Below are 18,993 nucleotides of genomic sequence, written 5' to 3' on the forward strand. Positions count from 1 at the left end.
GAAGATAGAGAACCCCAGCAGCCAAGAGTTTCATGTTGAAAAATAAGGGCTTTTCATTAGTTAGCTTAGTAAGGAGGAGGAATCTGGAAGTCTGAATTATTTGAGATCTGCTGTCATTAAAATATATCCATTTATGCCAGGGGTGTCCAAACTTGGGAACTTTAAGACTTGTGGACTTCAACTCCCAGAATTCCCCAGCCAGCCAGCCAACCATGCTGGCTGGGGAATTCTGGGAGTTGAAGTCCACAAGTCTTAAAGTTCCCAAGTTTGGACACCCCTGATTTATGCCAATCTTGTGAGTCTTGGTAAATGGCATTTACCCCAAAACCTAATATTCATACTGATTGTTTCCTTGATCCAACTAGTTTTTATCTTGCTACTGAAAGCATGGATTCCGTCAATATGGTGGCCATGAATGATGAGGGCATTGCTCTTGTTACAACTATTTCACATGTGATCCATGTAAAAAGAGTTCCAATGGTACAGTTGTGGTTGCCATTTTGACTTTTTTTTTTAACATATACCTCCTGACTCAACTGAATGGATAAAATCTTAGCCAGCAGGTGGGTGGAGGTGGGAAGGTATTTCCAGACCTGTCTGGGAGACTATAGAAAATGGGATGTTAATCATATGACTTAGCAGAAGTAGTTGGTCTAGGATTTGGGGACTTTTATTGCTTTAGCAAGTGAAACAAGTGGTTTAAACTTTGCACAGGAACTAGGTATTTATTCTGTCACTTAAAATCCCCTTTCCGGGAGACCCAAATATTATGGGAAAATCTGAGGGCTGCAAATGAAATGTTGGTGTTTGCCCACTACATTTTTTAAATAAAAAGTTATATCTAATCATACAGGTACTATACAGTTCCTAAACCTTTCCCATACTTTTATCCCAGTGTTTCTCAACTTCAAGTTTAAGATTGTAGACATCTTAATTCTGGGAGTTGAAGTCCACACATCATAAACTTGCTGAAGTTGAGAGTCACTGCATTAGTTGTGCTGTGTTCAACATACAGTATCTTTGATGCTTCATTTCTAATGCCCTGTGAAAACATTATTTTGTATCAGTAGTTAAAACATTTCCAGAGAATATTAGAGGCTTTCTGACAAGGAGACTGATTGTGAAAGAATACCCACAGCATGTTTTCACAGTTTCCAGTTCAAAGAAAAGTTGTGACTTATTCTTTTTCACCACTTTCCCCCAACCCAGTCTTTTCCTCTTAAGCATTTACTGGCCTGCTTGTTTGCTTCTCTGATTTCCTTTTGCTTCTAGCAAATCATTAGGCAACAAAGAATTGCTGAGCTAAGTAACATGGTTAGATCCTGTGACTTCTGTTCTCTAAAGACCTTAGTAAGCTAATATGCTTTCCTGCAGCTGCTAACTTTGTCTGAGTTTTAAGTGACTTCTTCCTTAAAAAACAAGACATTGCACTTTTTCCTTCCTCTGATTATGTCTCCCATCCTTCAGCTTTCAAGGGCAGTTGGAAATTCATTGCTTAGAGTCTGAATTAATTAAATTGAAGTTTAACTACTAGGATAGCACTGGTTTCCAAAGGTGGTTGATAACGTTTCTTGTTTTTATTCAGATTTCCAGGCCAAAATACTCATGGAAATTTCTACTGAAACATTATTGAACCAAGTAGACTTGATTCTCTAACTTCCAACTCTATGATAGATTAATGGAAACCAAACTACTCAAGGTTATAAGGGCTAACTTATATGTTTGTCATCGTCCTGGAGATCTCCAATATTTAATATGGTATGGGGCATCCCAGTGGTACCAAATTGAGCTAGGAGTAGTGTTACAGAGTTAGGAGTTTGTCTTTGGTCTTTGCTAGAAAAGTGCACTTGGAAGTTTGTTTTCAGCTGAGTTTAGAAACCACAATGATTTCTCATTGAAGAAATGCCTTCCTGGCTTCTGAGTTCTGTGACTTTATGGGAATGGATACCTACGTTGTTGTCTACTCCCAGAGAATGAATACATTCACTACACAAATCAGATACAACAACTTCATGTACTCTCTAGCCCAGGGGTCCCCAAACTTGGCAACTTTAAGAATTGTATAGCTATGCTATACTGGCTGGAGAATTCTGGGAGTTGAAGTCTACAAGCCTTTAAGTTGCCAGGTTTGAAGACCTGCTCTAGCCCCAGAAATTCACTCTGCTGGCTAATATAAAGCCATTTATGAAAGCACATTTTTCTGTAGAATGGATAAATTGCTATTTGTGGAATCTTGCATGTGTCTCAAATATGAATCCAGTTGGGTTCAAGGATGCTTATTCCCAGGTAAATGATAGAATTCCATTTTTAAAATTTCTTAACACCAGTAAATCATACCTGCTGAATCAGACGGTCTTTGAAACTTTGGAACCACATGAATACAAGACATGATCCTTCACTTCTACTTTCTTCCCCCTCCCCCCTCCCACTTCTGCTATTTGGCTTCCACAGGGGAAAGTTTTCCTTCAAATAATGCTTGACTCCTGGTGACTTCACAGACACCTTCATTTAGTTGTCATGGCAGCAATACAAGAGGGGTATTGCCACAGGTTTATCAGACTGTAGCTCAGACTCAGTAAGATAAAAGAGGGAAAATGTTTATTGTGGACCTATACTTTCTATCCAGGGCCCCAGAATCCTAAAGAGTCTAGAATTGTCAGTCCAACTTTTCCATAGTTGCTTGGTGACACTCAGTTGAAACTCTTACTTGGGTAGACAATTTGCCCTTTCCAAATAACATATTTTCTAACATATAAAATTAGGAAATAAATGGAATGCAAGATTACTTTGCCACCTAGTAGTTCATTGGTTTCAATGTATATGAGAGCTATTCAAGACTTATTTATTCATGTATTGCCTTAACACCGTGATGGTGAACCTATGGCATGCGTGCCAGAGATGGCACACAGAGCCCTCGCTGAGAGCACGTGGGCCATCGCCAGCTGGTCTTCTGGTTTCCAGCAGGCAGATGCGCGCCAGCCAGCTGGTCTTTGCGGGCACTGAAACGCTGGAAAACAGCCTGAAAATGGCTTGAAAAACAGGCCGTTTTCCAGGCTGTGTTGAGGCCACTTTTCCGGCTGTTTTTGGGCCTGAAAATGCCCAAAATACAGGCATGCACACACCGGCCAGCTAGTCTTTGGATTTCTGGCGCTCTGACCCGTGCATGCACACACATGCACGCGCGTTCCAATTTGGGCATTCAGTGCCGAAAAGGTTCACCCTCACTGCCTTAGCTAATACTGTACACAAGGATATTCAATAATGTTTGCATAACAAACCCCAATTGTTTATGTCTTTGAGTGCTTTCACAATCATCTATGTATGCATTAGAAAGGAGTAAAATATTTTGAAAAATAAACAGACTTTCAAAACTAAACAATTTCATTGTTTCCCTGCAACATCCCTCCCCCCCCCCCAGTTAATTTTAGTACTATATAACCATGTGAAAAAATAAAATTCCATCAGCTGAGTTTCTGAAACAAGATCCATCGAACAGCAACAAAGCAGTTCCCAAAGCAGATGGGGGAAACACGTATCTACATTGGTGTTTCTCAACCTTGGCAACTTTAAAGTCTTGTGAACTTCAACTTTCAGAATTCTGGGAGTTGAACTCCACAGGACTTAAAGTTGCCAAGGTTGAGAAACACTGATCTAAATGGTAAACAAGCTCGTTTCAAATTTCTCCCTTGATATGTGAATTGAAAGTGAAAACCTTACACATCTTTACAGGTGCATTCCTCTAAGTCAGGGGTGTCAAACCCACGTGGTCACGGCAGTGTCACATGACATATCGGGACTTTCCCCCCCCTTGCCCAAACCGGGCATGGGCGTGACCAGCACGTGACACATCTGGCCTCCAGGCCGGGAGTTTGACAGTCCTGCTCTAAGTTAAAAAACAGTTTGCTAGGAGCCCATCTTTCTTCATCCTCTTTTCCTTTGAACTAGCTAGACTTGTCACTGTTTCCTTGCATGAATCTAAGATTAAATTCATATCTTAAAAATCAGGCTGTTTTTAAAAGTACAAGTTCCGATTCATTAAACAAAATCTTGTCACGCATCAGCAAAGGGTCCTGAACAGGAAGAGCAATGGGAATCCCCATTCAGGGCATGGCTGATTTATGTGCCTGAGATGAAAAGAGCTCTGCTTCGTTCAGTGGTGAATGGTGAAGTCTTGATAGAACTTTTATAATGAATTATGAATCTTTTCTGTGAGATTCTCCCACTTCATATGTGAAAAAAAGAAGAAACAGATGTTGATCCAAATTACACAAGGTGACTAATTCAGAAGGGCAGAGTTCTCAGAAGCTGAATGAATTTTGCACCCTCAGCTGATAAGTCATGTGAATAATCTAAGTCACTAGAGGAATGTTCCACCTAATTTTTCACATGACAATGGCTTGTGTCAACAAAACTGCTGTTGCTGCTGCTTTAGTTCCAGAATCCTGGAAAGAAGTGTGCAACTTTTTCTGGGTCAAAGGCCATACTTGTCCTTTGGATAATCCCCTGAGACCTGCTTCCAGACAGCCACAATTTGAGGCCAAGACAAAAATGGAATCTGACATGATTTTTTAATATACTGTATATTTATAGTCAGTAAGTTAAATATAGTTTATATGATTATCTTCCGGTCAAGGATATAATAGTCTTCTCTTTTTGTCTTATATAAATGCTATTTTCTAAAATGTTGAAACCTCCTAGAACCTCACTTAAAGCTTTTGGGGCTGCCTGATTGGGCCTCAATCCTGATCTATGGAGGCAATTGGAATATTCATAGCCTTCTTCATTTCATAGGTATCTTGAAACGCTTTAATCTTGCGCCAGAGATTTTCCACTTGTGACAACTGGTAAAAGACACAAATTTGCCTAAAATTTGCACTTGCTGATTTGTATGTTTATGCATAAATCTTAAAAGTATGATAAAACTAAATAGAAAGCTATTTTTGTTGGATGTTGGGGAAGGCAAAAAGAGAAGGGGACAATATGATGGGATAGTTAGTGTCATTGACACATGAACATGAATTTGGGCAAACTCCAGGAGACAGTGGAGAACAATAGGGTGGTCGGGCATGCTGTGGTCCTTGGAGACACAAAGAGTTGGTCACAACTTAGTGACTGAACAACAACAAAGAAAGCTAACAGATCTCAGCATAACAAGATAATGTATGCCTTCTCAGTCTATTTTCTAAATCAAGGATAAGTAACCTCCGGGTCCTGAAATCTCTATGAGGCCACTGGAACCCATCTCACCATGAGTCTTGGAAACTGAAGGCACGTTTTCTCACAATTTTAAATTAGGAAACACTGAAAAATTATACTTAAAATCTTGACATAGGTTAACAGTTAGCAAAATAAAGGAGATAAGCTTCTCTTCAATTTATTGATCCTGGTCCTGACTAAGTTTAAATTGCACTTAGACTAAATAGACATTCAAATAGATCATTTCAAATAAAACTGATGCCTCTTCAAATTAACTGTCCTGTATTAGGTAGAACAAATTATCACAGCCTCCTCTTGGTGAGTTGATATTTTTCCTCTTCTACGAGAATCTGTCCTGTCTTTATTTCTAAGCAAAAACAAAGAGAATTGCTATACTGTCTGAAAGCACAGAGTTGAATCTAGAAGAATTAGGTCACTCAAGGTGATTCCTCATGACCAGAAAAGATTATCTTGGCACGAGTTCACCACATGAGAAAAAGAGAAAGACTTGGTGTTCAGTTTCCACTCACTTCCTTGCTGAGTCTCATACAGAAAATGGACCAGGTGTAAAGATTGTTTAGGTCTAAGACTGATCCCCAGCAAGCAATTTGGGCATGAAGCTATGATACATGGTATAGTACAAGGTATAGTACATGGTGTCCATGTATCTGAATGGAGTGCTTTGGACTGGCTTTTTCTTGGTTGCTTCTCTCCTCTGTTTAAGACTTATACCTCTCTATTCTGTTTGAAGTCCAAGGTTATTTTCTTTCTTCTTTTCTTAAATCACACTTCAAATCTACGACCCAAGGACTCATGGCTTGGTAGCGCTAGGTACCAGTCACTCTGAGAATATTTCCCTTAGTATCCCACTATGCTTCCTGTCCCTAACTTGCTAAAAAAGATTCCATAAATAAATGGAAAGCTGCCATGTTATCTAGTTTGAAAATGTGCCCACCTGTCCAGAAAAATAAAAAAGAGAAAGATAATGGAGAGATCATAACATCCCATGGAATTACAAGAATCAATCTCATTAATGTAATAAAGCAAATGTAAATCTTTTGAATGGGAATTTAATGGCAAAGTTGACAATAATAGAAAACAAACATATCTGGGAGGAGGAATGTCCTTAGACAACACATGATTTATATTATAAACTCACACAATAATGCAGAATTATTTGAAAAGATAGACAGTCCATACAAGTAGCCACATCACTTCTAAACCCTGAGTACAAAAGGTTAACTTGTGACCTTCTAAACTGCTTCATCGACTGATATAAGAGGACTGAAGACAGGCTATCTGGGTGACTAAAGCTTTTCCACTCCCAAGTCTTTGTTAACATGGTTTCCATTACCTTAAAATACACAGTATAAATCAAGAAAATAAATACATTTCTGAAGGTCTTCTTAGAGCACAAATCTTATGAAATGCTATGCTAAAGATGACACATTTCTCAATATCAGATTTAAAAGAAATAATACATAACCGGAAGGTACACTTTTTGTGTGGCAGAAAAGGCCTCTTACACTGAGACCACAATATATTAGTCCAGCAGAGCTACCTAACAAAACTATTGATTTCAGTCTCTGCCAGAGCAGTTTAGCATCTTAACTGATCAATGGTAAGCCAAACAGCTGCCAAAATTAGATGCCAAACAAGATGGGCAGATAGGCAGATAAATATAGGTATTCCTTGATTAATAACAGTAAATGGGACCGGAATTATTATAGCTAAGTGTGATATCATGTGACAGCAATCCTGGTACTTCCCCATAGTTATTCTTTGGTGGGGCTTGCAACTTGCTAAATGAGTCCCAGGAGGCTCTCAAGCAGACCAGCAGGCAGGTAAGTAGCTGCTGCCCAGAAGGTAAGGGCATGTAATTAGCCCATAAGGCACAGTGCAAGTGCAAGGAGGCCGCTGGGTGGGGAATGGTGAGTGTGGAGCAGGTGGAAGAAGAGTGCAAATGATTGACCATAGTGACTTGCAACATTCCCTGCCAGCTTCCACATTGATTTTTCTTGTGGGAAGCCAATAAGGTAGGTTCCAAATGGTAACTAAATGGCTATGAGATGCATCATAAGTGCAAACAAGCTGCCCAATGCCCAAATCACTATCAAAACTTCAGGGACAGTTGCAAGTACAATTCATTCAGTACCGTCATAACTTTGAATTATTGCTGAACAAGTAGTCCTTAAACAAGGACTGTCTGTAGATAGATGATAGAGAGATAGAGAGATGATAGATAGAAAGACAGACAGACAGATAGATAGATAGATACCCTGTTTTCCTGAAATTAAGACCTCCCCGGATAATAAGCCCAATCAGGCTTTTGAGAACATGCGCTAAAATAAGCCCTCTCCTGAAAATAAGCCCTCTTCAAAAATATTGTAACACAGCAGCAGCCATAAAATGACCAACGCCACCTCCTGAAACTCAAAAATAATAAGACCTCTCTGAAAATAAGGACAAGCACTTATTTTTAGGGTCAAATAAGACAGGGTCTTATTTTCAGGGAAACACGGTAGGTAGGTAGGTAGGTAGGTAGGTAGGTAGGTAGGTAGGTAGGTAGGTAGGTAGATAGATAGATAGATAGATAGATAGATAGATAGATAGATAGATAGATAGATAGATAGATAGATGACAGACTGTATAAATCAGCATTATTGGATGCCATCACAGATTCATATGCTAAAAACATAATCTTCATGGGCTAATACACAAGGTATGGCTTCTCATGACCAGGTTGTGTGTCTGGCTTTGTATTGTTGTGGAGAGCTCTGAAGAGCCACATTCTGTACCCAAAGTGAAATGTTCAGAGGACCAACAATAGAAGACAACGATTCCTCAAATCAACTGTTTTTTCATAGCCCCTATTATAACAACAATGAGGAATCATATGACAATTTAAAGACACAGATAAATGAAGTGGTCTGTGATTTGTGAAAACTTGTTATAATGTTCTTTTACTTTGCTCTCTCTACTCTTGTCATCTCTTCTTATGCTGCTGCTTTCCTTCTTCATCCAGGTAGAAAGGCGGTTACCTTATGCAGAGTTAGAGTCTGGCACACATTGCCAGAGTCTAACTCTAACTACCAACAGTTCTCTCTAGTTTTTAACAGGTATCTTTGTCAGTACTATATAGAGGATTTGACATTTAAAAATAAAGCTTCTACTACATATACTTCTCCTTTCAGAAGTAAACTACTGATACAAAACTCCTTTCTGATACACTCCTAAGAATGAATTTATGAACAATAATTGGGATAGAGGAGACATGAAATGAAAATGTTTCTACATTAATTTATAGCCAGACTCTTGATTGTCAATTGTATCTTCATGGCAAATTATTTTGTACCTGAAAATGTAAAGATGGGTGTGAATTGGCTGTCATACAATGTGTGCAGCTAGAGAATATAACAAAGACATAGAGAGAATATGAGAGATGGCCACTCAGATTTTTTTTTGTTAATATCAGTAGATACTGTATTGATACACTGAGATTTTATGTAAGTGCACAGATCTCTACAGCCTCCCATGTCAGTTTACCATTAGATGGGCATTGTGGGCCATCTCAGGCGGGATATGTGAGAATCTAATCACTCTGAGCTACTTAATTCATTATTATTTTTTGTTCTAAAAAGAAATCCAATCCATTTGGATTTTTTGTGATGACCATCCAAAACAACTTACGCTCTTTCTGTTATATATTGAGGAGATGATGCTACAATGTCTAACAATTTGCCAGGAGGTCCATAACTTCAAAACCATTTACTTTGTGCCAGGGAATCTGGCACTAACACTACATCATCCATCCATGGTTTGAGGCTCCAAACTACTATTCAAGTGTGGCTTTTTTCCCCTTCCAAGAATGAACTTCCCTTTGATATTCTATTTATGACTGCAAATGAATTATGTCAAGTAAATGCCCCAGAGGAGGATTGCATAAGCTATCCATGTCACCATCCAGAGAAGAAACTGTATTTTGGAGAGTTTCTTCTGCTGGAGGAGATGATTTGGAAGAAGAAACATCTAAATCAAGTTTGCTTCAAGAGGGTAACTTTGCTGCTACAAGGCATCTGTGTCCTTGATAACAGGAACTGGTGATTCTTCTCCACCAAGTTGTTTATAAATAAAGCAGAAAGTCAGCCTGGGCTCTTTGTTCAGGAGATGGGATTTGATCTGATGAGGAAGGGCATCGTCATCCATCTGCATAGTTTTATTATCAACTTGGACAAACAGCCTGTAGTCCTGAGGCTCTGAGACTTCAAATTTCTCAGCGCACTGTTGAATCAAGTGATGAGTCGTGGAGTCAGTCCGATATGCCAGTGTCCTTGTTTTGGCATCAGCCTCCATAAAAGAAATTGCAATGAAATCCTGGAAAAAAAGGAAGATCACTTTTGAAATAACATTAATACTCCTCCCGACTCTATTAAAATGCAACTCTATTTATGCAGAAAATTCCTGTCTGGCCTTTTCACCACCAAAAACCGGGATGCAATTAATTAAAAACTAAACAAACTGCCTTTAATAAATTCTTAAAAATTAAAACGGAAATAATACTACGGTAAAAATGTGATTTTAAAGGTTTAAAAATGTGGAAGAAAACATTAAAATGTGGGACAAGTATATAAGAGTTGATACTGCAGAGGTTCAGCAGTATCAGCTTTAATACAAGCCTGGATTAAGATAGTTAAGTAATCGAAAGTCAGGACCGATAGGGAAATGTGGAATTAATTAATGATTTTTAGTTATATGATCTGAGGAAGCAGAGAGTGTGTTGCATTTCTTCAAAAAGGTTAAAGATTCTCACATGTTCTAAGCTTTCATGAAACCAAGTAATGAATGTTTTCCATGCAAAAGGCCCCAGATTTAACTCCACCTCTGACAGGGCTGGGAAAACCTCTTGCCTGAAACTATGAAGCAGGGGAATTCCTTTGGAGCAGGGGTGTCAAACTCAAGGTTCGGGAGCCAGATCCAGCCCGCTGGGTCCTTAGATGTGGCCCGTGGGGCCACCCTAGAAACCGCAAAGGACTGACCTCCTGCCACCCTCTGCCAGTGAAAACAGAGCTCGGGGGGGGGGAGGGTGAACGTGGAGGGCGCCCCTCCCCCCCGAGGACTGCAGGAGGCTGTTGTGGCTGAAAATGGAACTCAGGAGCCTGTTTTCGCTGGCAGAGTGCTTGGGCCCAAGCGCCACCACAGATGCCCCCAACACGAGTAATGTCCAAATGGCCACGCCCACACTGGCCACACCCAACCTGGCCCCCAAGGTCAAACACAACCCTGTTGCAGCCCTTAATGAAATCGAATTTGACACCCCTGATTTGGAGGAAAACAGCCCAAAAGTATACAGGTAATCCTCAACTTACAACAGTTCATTTAGTGACTCTTTCAAAGTTACGACGACATTGAAAAGGGACTTATAACAATTTTTCTTGTTTATGACTATTGCAGCATCCCCATGGTCACATGATCAAACTTCAGATATAGTTCATAGTTATAACAGTTGCTGTGTCCTGATGTCATATGATCACCTTTTGTGACCTTCTGACAAGCAAAGTCAATGAGGAAGCCAGACTCACTTAGCAACCATTTACTAACTTAACAACTCCAGTGATTCACTTAACAAATGTGGCAGGAAAAGTCAAAAAATGGGGCAAAACTCACTTCACAATTGTCTTGCTTAGCAACAGAAATGTTGGGCTTGATTGGGGTCTCAAGTCGACCACTTACTGTGTGGTCTTGTAGCTTTTTAAATATAAAGTTTTATATATATTTTACAATTTAATATTTGTTAAAGTTAGAAGAAGAATATTTTAGGGACATTGGCATTTTTAAAGTGTTGATTATCAGGACTTTATCAATATTATCTGTTTAAATTTAGAGAGAGGTTGCTATATGGTTATTTTCTCTGAACTAAAAGAAAGTTGAAGGTCATATTCGTTAGAAATTTGGTTGCTGAATTTTTTCCCCCGTCACTTTAACTTTGTTATTCCATTCTCCCTGCTCCCTTTTTGTGTTAGATTGCATTTTAATGTTTGATCTTGAAATTTAATATTTAACATTGGTGAATAAAAGGAGCTGCTAATCAGGGTAGACAATGCATAGTAAGATACAAGATAGGCAAACGGTCTTCAGATAAAACCATTTGTTTTTGTTTTCATCAAATTCCTGGTAGCTGGAAAAGATTTGAGATTCAGAAGGCAACTTTTGATTGTAATATCTGAAGAACTATTTGCAATGTGTACAAGTAGCACAAAAGCAAGATACTCCCTAGATAGAGACATGCAAAGCTTGTTATTTGAAGAAAAAATAGTGTTTGCTGCCACCCTGAGGTTGAAAGGCAGGAAATCTTAAATAGTAAACTGCATTAGGGCAGCTCAAAAGTTACAAATATGGTAGGTATCACTGAGTCAGGTTTCATAATAGTTGCACCATCAGATTATCACTACCATTGTCTGTTTTTTTAACAACAACACATAACTATTCCAAGGACTTTTGATCAGCCTTATCCATTGTTTTTCCAGGCTGTGAAGTGCCTTGGTTTCAAAGGCAAAAAGGCATTTCAGACCATACAGTTGGTGTTCATATAAGACTGTCCTAAACTCCTTCAAAGCAGGGCCATCTTTACCCAGAATTGGATACAGCTCCTTTTCCACCTGCAGCATCGTCCCAGGAAAAGATGCATTTGATTTAAAGGGTTGATGACAGATGCTATATGTATCCACACAGCAGTGGTGGGTTTCAAAATTTTTTAGAACCTCTTCTGTAGGTGTGGCCTGCTTTGTGGGAGTGGCTTGGTGGCCATGTGACCGGGTGGGAGTGGCTTGCCAGTCATGTGACTGGGTGGGCATGGCCAACTTGTAAAATGTGGTGAAACTCACTTAACAACGCTCTTGCTTAGCAACCAAAATGTTGGCTCAGAAACTCTGGCATTTTAAGCACGCAAGTCTTAAAGCTGTCAAGTTACAAGACGCTTGCACCCTAACCCTTTAGAAAAAAAAACCCCAGGGGTGTTCAAACTTGACAGCTTTAAGACTTGTGGACTTCAACTCCCAGAATTCCTCCTCTTGCTCTTCATCTTGATGATGTGCGGACAGGCGGGAGGAGGGAGCTGGAACCGGTTCTAAACGGCACTGTAGATTTATGGAAACTCTTCTATAGAAGAGGTTAGAACTGGCTGGAACCCACCCCTGCCACACAGACTAATAGAATTACAGAATGACAAAAAAAAGAAGGGACTTTGGAGTTCTTCTAGCGCAGCCCCTGCTTGAGCAAGAGACCCTAAAACCAGTGGTGGGATTCAAATAATTTAACAACTGGTTCTCTGCCTTAATGATTTCTTCCAACAACCAGTTCACCAAACTGCTCAGAAAGTTAACAACTGGTTCTCCCAAAGTGGTGCGAATTGGCTGAACCCCACCACTTCCCTATTCTCTTCCAGGCAAATGGCCATCCAAACTCTTTTTAAAATTGTACTATGTTGGAGTAACCATTGTCTCTGGAGGCAAATTGTCCCAATAATTAATTGTTCTTACTGTTGGAAATTTCTCCTTAATTCTTGGTTGGATTTTTGTTTTCATAATGTTCCATCCATTACTTCACGTCCTGCCCTCAGAAGCTTTGGACTATAGGTTGACTCCCTCTTCTCTGTGGAATATTGGAAGACTGCCATCATTACAGCTCTAATCCTTCTCCTTGTTAGACTAAACATACGGAGTTTCCACAATCATTCATCGTACAGTTTCTTCTTGAGACCTCTAATCACCTTTGCTCCTTGTCTCTGCACTTTTTCTACAGTCTCAATATCTATTTGCCTTCAGATAAAAAAAACAATGGGGCCCTATTGTTCCCCTTTTATTCCTTTGATGTAGTTAACCATGATCACTTTTTTTCTAGTCTATCATCTTGCCCATTGTACACCTAAAGTGGATGAATTTCTTTCTGTTGATCATTGCCTCAAGGACAGCAGCTTTTATTTGACCCATGACTATTGATTGGCTGCTTGCAGTCCATATTTTCTTAGGAACCATCTTCACCTCCATTATTCAAAAGCATCTATCCTTTTCTTTGACTATCTTTCAATGCCAGCCTTCATTGTATTTTATTTATTAAATTTATATGCTGTCCATCTCATTGTCCAAAGCAAATCTGGGCAAATCTTCTATGGCCATAGAATTGTTCTAATTATTCTAACTTTTGTTCTCACTGAAGTATTCTTATTTTTCACACTGTTTGTCATGGTCTTCCTCCAGTTTTGAAACTCCACTTATATTTTTCTAATCCTGCAATTCTTAATATATGTTAAGTATATAGGTTGAATAAATCAGGGGAGGGTATACTGTACAGTCATGTCACATTCCTTTGCCAATCTGGAACCAGTTTCTTTCAACATGTTCTGTCCATTCTGTGGTTGCCTGGCCTGTATACATGTTTATTATGAGGACAATAAATTATTCTTGGATTCCCATTTTTCTGGGCACTTTCCATGGCTTGATATGACTGACACAATCAAAGGCCTTTCTATAATCAAAGAAGCATAAAATGACTTGTTTGGGGTACTTTTTCTCAATTATCCGGTATGCATCAGCAAAAGTGTCTTACATTCCTTGGCTTTTTCTAAAACCAGGCTGAACATCTGGCATCTCTTTTTCCACACAGGGCTCCAATCTTCTTTGGATGATCCTAAGTATTATTTTGCTACCAGGTGGAATTAAGGATATTGTACAATAGTTTGCACACTCTGTTAAGTCTCCTTTTTTTTGGAAATGGGATGTATCTTCCAATCCGCTGGGCACTGTGTTGTTCTCCAGATATGTTGATATAGTTTGGTTAGAACCTTCATTGATTCTTCTTTTGTTGCATGCCATCTTTCAGTTGGCATTCTATCAGCTCCCGTAGTCTCCTGCTTTGGTAATGACCAGAGTGCTGATCTAACTTGATCTTCTAGTATTAGAGGTTCTTATAAAGAAGGAATATCTTCTGAATATCTTGGATTGTGACATATTTACTGTACAGTGCTTCATTATACTCCTTTCATCTTCCTTTGGTCTCCTTTGACTTGGTTACTATCGGCCCACTGACTTAGTTCAAAGTGTGCTAAACCTTTTTCTGAATTCAAAGATCTTTAGAAAGATTTTCCTTGTTTGTCAATGTCTGTTTCGATCTTCAATGTCTTTACCACTGTTTTTATAATAGCAATAGCACTTACACTTATATACCGCTTCACGGTGCTTTACAGAGCCGTGGTGGCACAGTTATTAGAATGCAGTACTGCAGGTTACTTTTGCTGACTGACAGCTGCCCAGAAGTTTGGCAGCTCGAATCTCACCGGCTCAAGGTTGTCTCAGCCTTGCATCCTTCCAAGGCAAATAAAATGAGGACCCAGATTGTTGGGGGTAATATGCTGACTTTGTAAACCACTTAGAGAGGGCTGTAAAGCACTGTGAAGTGGTATATAAGTCTAAGTGCTATTGTTACAGCCCTCCCTAAGTGGTTTACAGAGTCAGCATATTGCCCCCAACAATCTGGATCCTCATTTTACTGACCTTGGAAGGATGGAAGGCTGAGTCAACCTTGAGCCGGTCAGGACTGAACTCCTGACAGTCAGCAGAATTATAGCAGCAATATTGCATTCTTACCACTGCGCCATCATGGCTTCTTTATGTTTATAATGTTACTTCTTTTTTCGCCTAGCACTCTTTGTAACTGTTTGTGAAGTTCCTTCTGAAATTTTTTGGGCTTGTCTTCTTGGCAATTTCCATAGTTTGTTCTATTCAGTTTGTTGATATTTTGTCTTCTTAAAATTCAACATTAGCCAAGATTGTTCACTGTTCATTCACCTTCTTTCTATATAAATGTTACGGTTTATAAAGGGTTTTCACTATCATTACTACAAGTTGTTTTATTTTTATTTGCCTCTAGCAGATTCTTTTGTGGTTCTTCTGGGTTATTACTACCTTAGCTGTAAAGTTTACTGTGATTTTCCTAATATTAGAAATATCTATCATTTCTTCTTTCTTCTTATTGTTCTCTGTTTGTTGACTGACATTCTCTCCTTTTTTTGCTTGATGTTGGAAGCTGGCATGCTGTTATTGCTGCCCCAAACAGGTTATCTTTTGCGAAAGTTGAATGTACTGAATCTGTTCCAGACATGAAATGCTCCTAATTTACTACCAGTTCAGGAATAAGGAGAAATTTCCTGACAGTTAGAACAATTAATCAGTGGAACAACTTGCCTCCAGAAGTTGTGGATGCTCCAACACTGGAAGTTTTAAAGAAGATGTTGAATATCCATTTGTTTGAAGAGGTGTAGGGTTTCCTGCCTAGGCCGGGGGTTGGACTAGAAGATCTCCAAGGTCCTTTCCAACTCTGTTATTCTATAACTATAAGCCAGTTTACTCTAGTGCAGGCATGTCCAACTCATGCCCCATGGGCCACAAACAGCCCCGGATAGCTAATAATGTGGCCCCACATGGTAATAACAAATATTTAAACATAAAGAAAATTTGTTACTTATAAACATTAACTATATGATATATTTAATATGCAGTCCAAGACAATCCCTCCTCACTTAATGTGGTCCAGGCAAGCCAAAAGGTTGGGAACCATGGTTGAGGAACCAGGCTAGAAACCGGGACTCTAGTTCTAGTCCTGCCTTAGCCATAAAAGCCAGCTGGGTAACCTTGGGCCAGTCATTCACTCTCTTGGCCCAACTTACCTTACAGGGATTTTGTTGTGGGAAAGTAGGACGATGAACGTGTATGTTGGATATGTTCACCGACTTGAGTCATTTATAAAAATAATAAAGGCAGGATGCAAATAAAACAATAAAAAATTAGAAAATAACCTCTTCAGTTTAAAAGAGTCATGGGGGTGCAGTGATTCAAATGCAGTATTGCAGGATAATTCTGCTGACTGCCAGGAGTTCGATTCTGACCAGCTCAAGGTTGACTCAGGCTTCTACCCTTCCAAGATTGGTAAAATGAGGATCTAGATTATTGGGGGTTATTTGCTGACTTTGTAAACTGCTTAGCGAGGGCTCTAAAGCGCCTCCTAAGTGCTATTGCTATTAAACTGATGTCAGGAGTAGTTTCTTAGAGGTTTTCTAATAAAAGGAAACTTAATATAAACATCAGAATAGAATAGAGCTAGAAAGGAAGTCTTCTAGTCCATTCCCCTGCTCAGATAGGAGACCCTATACCGTTTAAGACAAGTGGCTATCCAACCTTTTCTTTAAAATGGGCAATGATGAAGCACCCACAACTTCTGAAGGCGAAGCTGTTCTACTGGTCAACTGTTCTCACTGTTAGGAAGTTTCTCCTTAGTTCCAGGCTGCTTATCTCCTTGATTAGTTAGTTTCTAACTGTTATTTCTTTTTCTGTCCTCTGGTGCTTTGCAAAATAAGCTGCCCCCCTTCTTTGTGCCAGCCCCCCAAATACTGGAACACTGCTATCATGTCACCCAAGTCCTTCTTTTTCTAGAATGGTTACTGGGATGGTGATCAGAAAAAGAACCTTCTTAGTGATGGCATTCTACTGATAACTCATTCTCATCCACCCAGCACAAAGTAGAAATGCTTTTATTCCCCCAAGCTTTAAAAATAGTTATCATAAAAATCCTGTCATTCATTGTATGTTATCTAGGTACTTGAGTCTTATTTATTTTCCAAAGCTCTGCTTATTAGATCTTACGCTTTACAAAATTGTTAAGAAGAGTACTACCAACTTTTTCTGCTTTTAAACTCTACTGAAAAAAAGACACGCAGTTCTTTTAAAGCCAACTGAGATGATCAATGCATAAAAGGAAAGATCCACGCTTTCCTAACCTGAACAGACGATCGAGATGCCCGGGCTTTGTTAAGTGTTCTCCGTCTCTCCCAGCGGTGGATCGAATCTTGAACTTCACTGCTTAGTTGTCGAGTGACCGCAATCTTATCATAGCTTTTGATAAGCTCCACTGCCCCATAAGTAGTGATTAAATAATAAGAACCTAGGAAAAATGAAGAAGCATAAACATACACTGAGCAATTTTTATTCATTTGCACTTCATGTAGCTTCTTTCATTGTATATAAATGGCGAGGAGGTGAAGAGGGTTGGTAGTTTTAAATTTCTGGGCATTTATATCTCGGAGAATTATGGACTATGAATGCTAACACGCTTGCGAAGAAGGCACAGAAGAGGCTGTACTTCCTGAGAATGCTCAGGAAGATAAATCTATCTCAGCATCTACTTCTGTCCTACTATAGCAGCACCATTGAGAGTGTCCTGACATACGGCATTCTTGCATGGTATGGGAGCAGCTCTGCAGCGGACAAAAAAAGCTCTACAGAGAATTGTTAAAACTGCCCAGAATATCGTTGGGCTACAGCTACCAGCCCTGGATGACATATTCACATCTTTCTGTTTGAGGAAGTTGCACAACATTCTCGGAGACTCCTCCCATCCTGCTTACAATCTTTTTGGACTGTTGCCTTCTGGCAGAAGATACAGAACAATTAAAACTCAGACCACAGGTCTTCTGAATAGTTTTTATCCCAGAGCTATAATTGCACTCAACAATGAACTAAAGGGCTACCATCAGTGAGCCGTTGGACAGCATTACTTGGTCTGTTGTGTGGATGCTTGGGTGGTTTAGGGGTGGGGAAATTCTGGTGTGTATGTGTGGGGGAGGGATTGTCATGTGCGTTGGGACTGGTCTCTGGGTGTTATGTGAATTTCATTGTATGGGTATATTGTGTACATACGTACAATGACAATAAAGTATTCTTCTCTTATGTAGCATTTCATGCTGTCTCTCCCTATGGCTAATTTTAATACTATCAAAAAGCTACCGGTTATATAATGGCTATATAAATGTTTTAAATTAAACAAACCAACCAACAAAATTTAAATATGCAAGGGAGCATTTGTGAAAACATAGCATGGACACACCTGGGGAATCATTCTGGTTGGGATAGAGAGAAACACGAGTTTGGTTTCTAACCAATTCACTGGGTTTAAGAAAATGAAACTGAACAACAGATGGAACTCTTACAACAGACAAGAACTGAACAACAGATGGCACTCTTACAACAGACAAGAAAGAAAAATAAGAATTGATGGGCACTGAAATATTCCTCTTTCAATCTCTTTTGGGAAGCAAGTTAACCTTATATGGTGGTTATTACAGAGATTTTTCAGTTTGTTAATTCTGATATTTTGGATATTTGCAACCTTTTGCCTTGATTGTCCTTACAAACATGTTATAAGGACAAGTTAAGAGACACTGAAGGAGGCATTAAATCCTTGTTGCATTTGTCATTTCAAATAGATCCAAGGAGCTGCATTCCCTCCCGTTTGTCTTCCCTAAACCAGCACTCTTTTTTTTCCCCTTCCGAATGATTTCATTTACTTCCAGAGATGCAAATATTTCCAAAACATTTGGCAGACAGGTTTGAAACGTCTCCATCCCAACTATTTCCTCATTCTTTGAACGTCTCCCTCTTCTTTTCATAAATTGAGTTTGTGCACCTCCATCTGTTCATTGGAAGCATTGCCTAGCACTTTTGCAGTACTGCTGAAGGGGAAGTAAAGGAGTATTTTCAGCCTCGTCCAATTTAGTATTGCACCATCTACATATTAAATTAAGTGTCCTCTTGCGTGTGAAAACAACTTCCAAGTATGCAGATATATCTGATATTGTCAAGCATGCCTCCTTCAATATCCAAGAAAGGAAAACCTCAACTCCATTTTAATAGAGATAAAGTACTTTTACTAGATATGAAGTGAAAACAGCTAAAGGAAAGCAAGATCTGAACC

At 39.3% G+C, this 18,993-nt stretch overlaps 1 protein-coding gene across 2 annotated transcripts in view; it reads right to left on the reverse strand.

Moving 5' to 3' along the window:
• Positions 1–6,248: 6,248 nt before the first annotated feature.
• The window catches only part of RIN3 (Ras and Rab interactor 3), a 95,318-nt gene continuing 82,573 nt past the window's right edge, over positions 6,249–18,993 (reverse strand). For both annotated transcript variants that reach the window (XM_081934761.1, XM_081934760.1), the window contains 2 exons: positions 17,021–17,184; positions 6,249–9,570 (listed from right to left, as the gene is read on the reverse strand). In XM_081934761.1, the coding sequence (XP_081790887.1) occupies positions 9,262–9,570; positions 17,021–17,184 (473 nt within the window). In that variant the 3' untranslated portion in view covers positions 6,249–9,261. The remainder of the gene's footprint in view (positions 9,571–17,020; positions 17,185–18,993) is intronic.

This window comes from Natrix helvetica (genome assembly GCF_964273705.1).
Source record: "Natrix helvetica genome assembly, chromosome: 1".
Lineage (NCBI taxonomy): Eukaryota > Metazoa > Chordata > Lepidosauria > Squamata > Natricidae > Natrix > Natrix helvetica.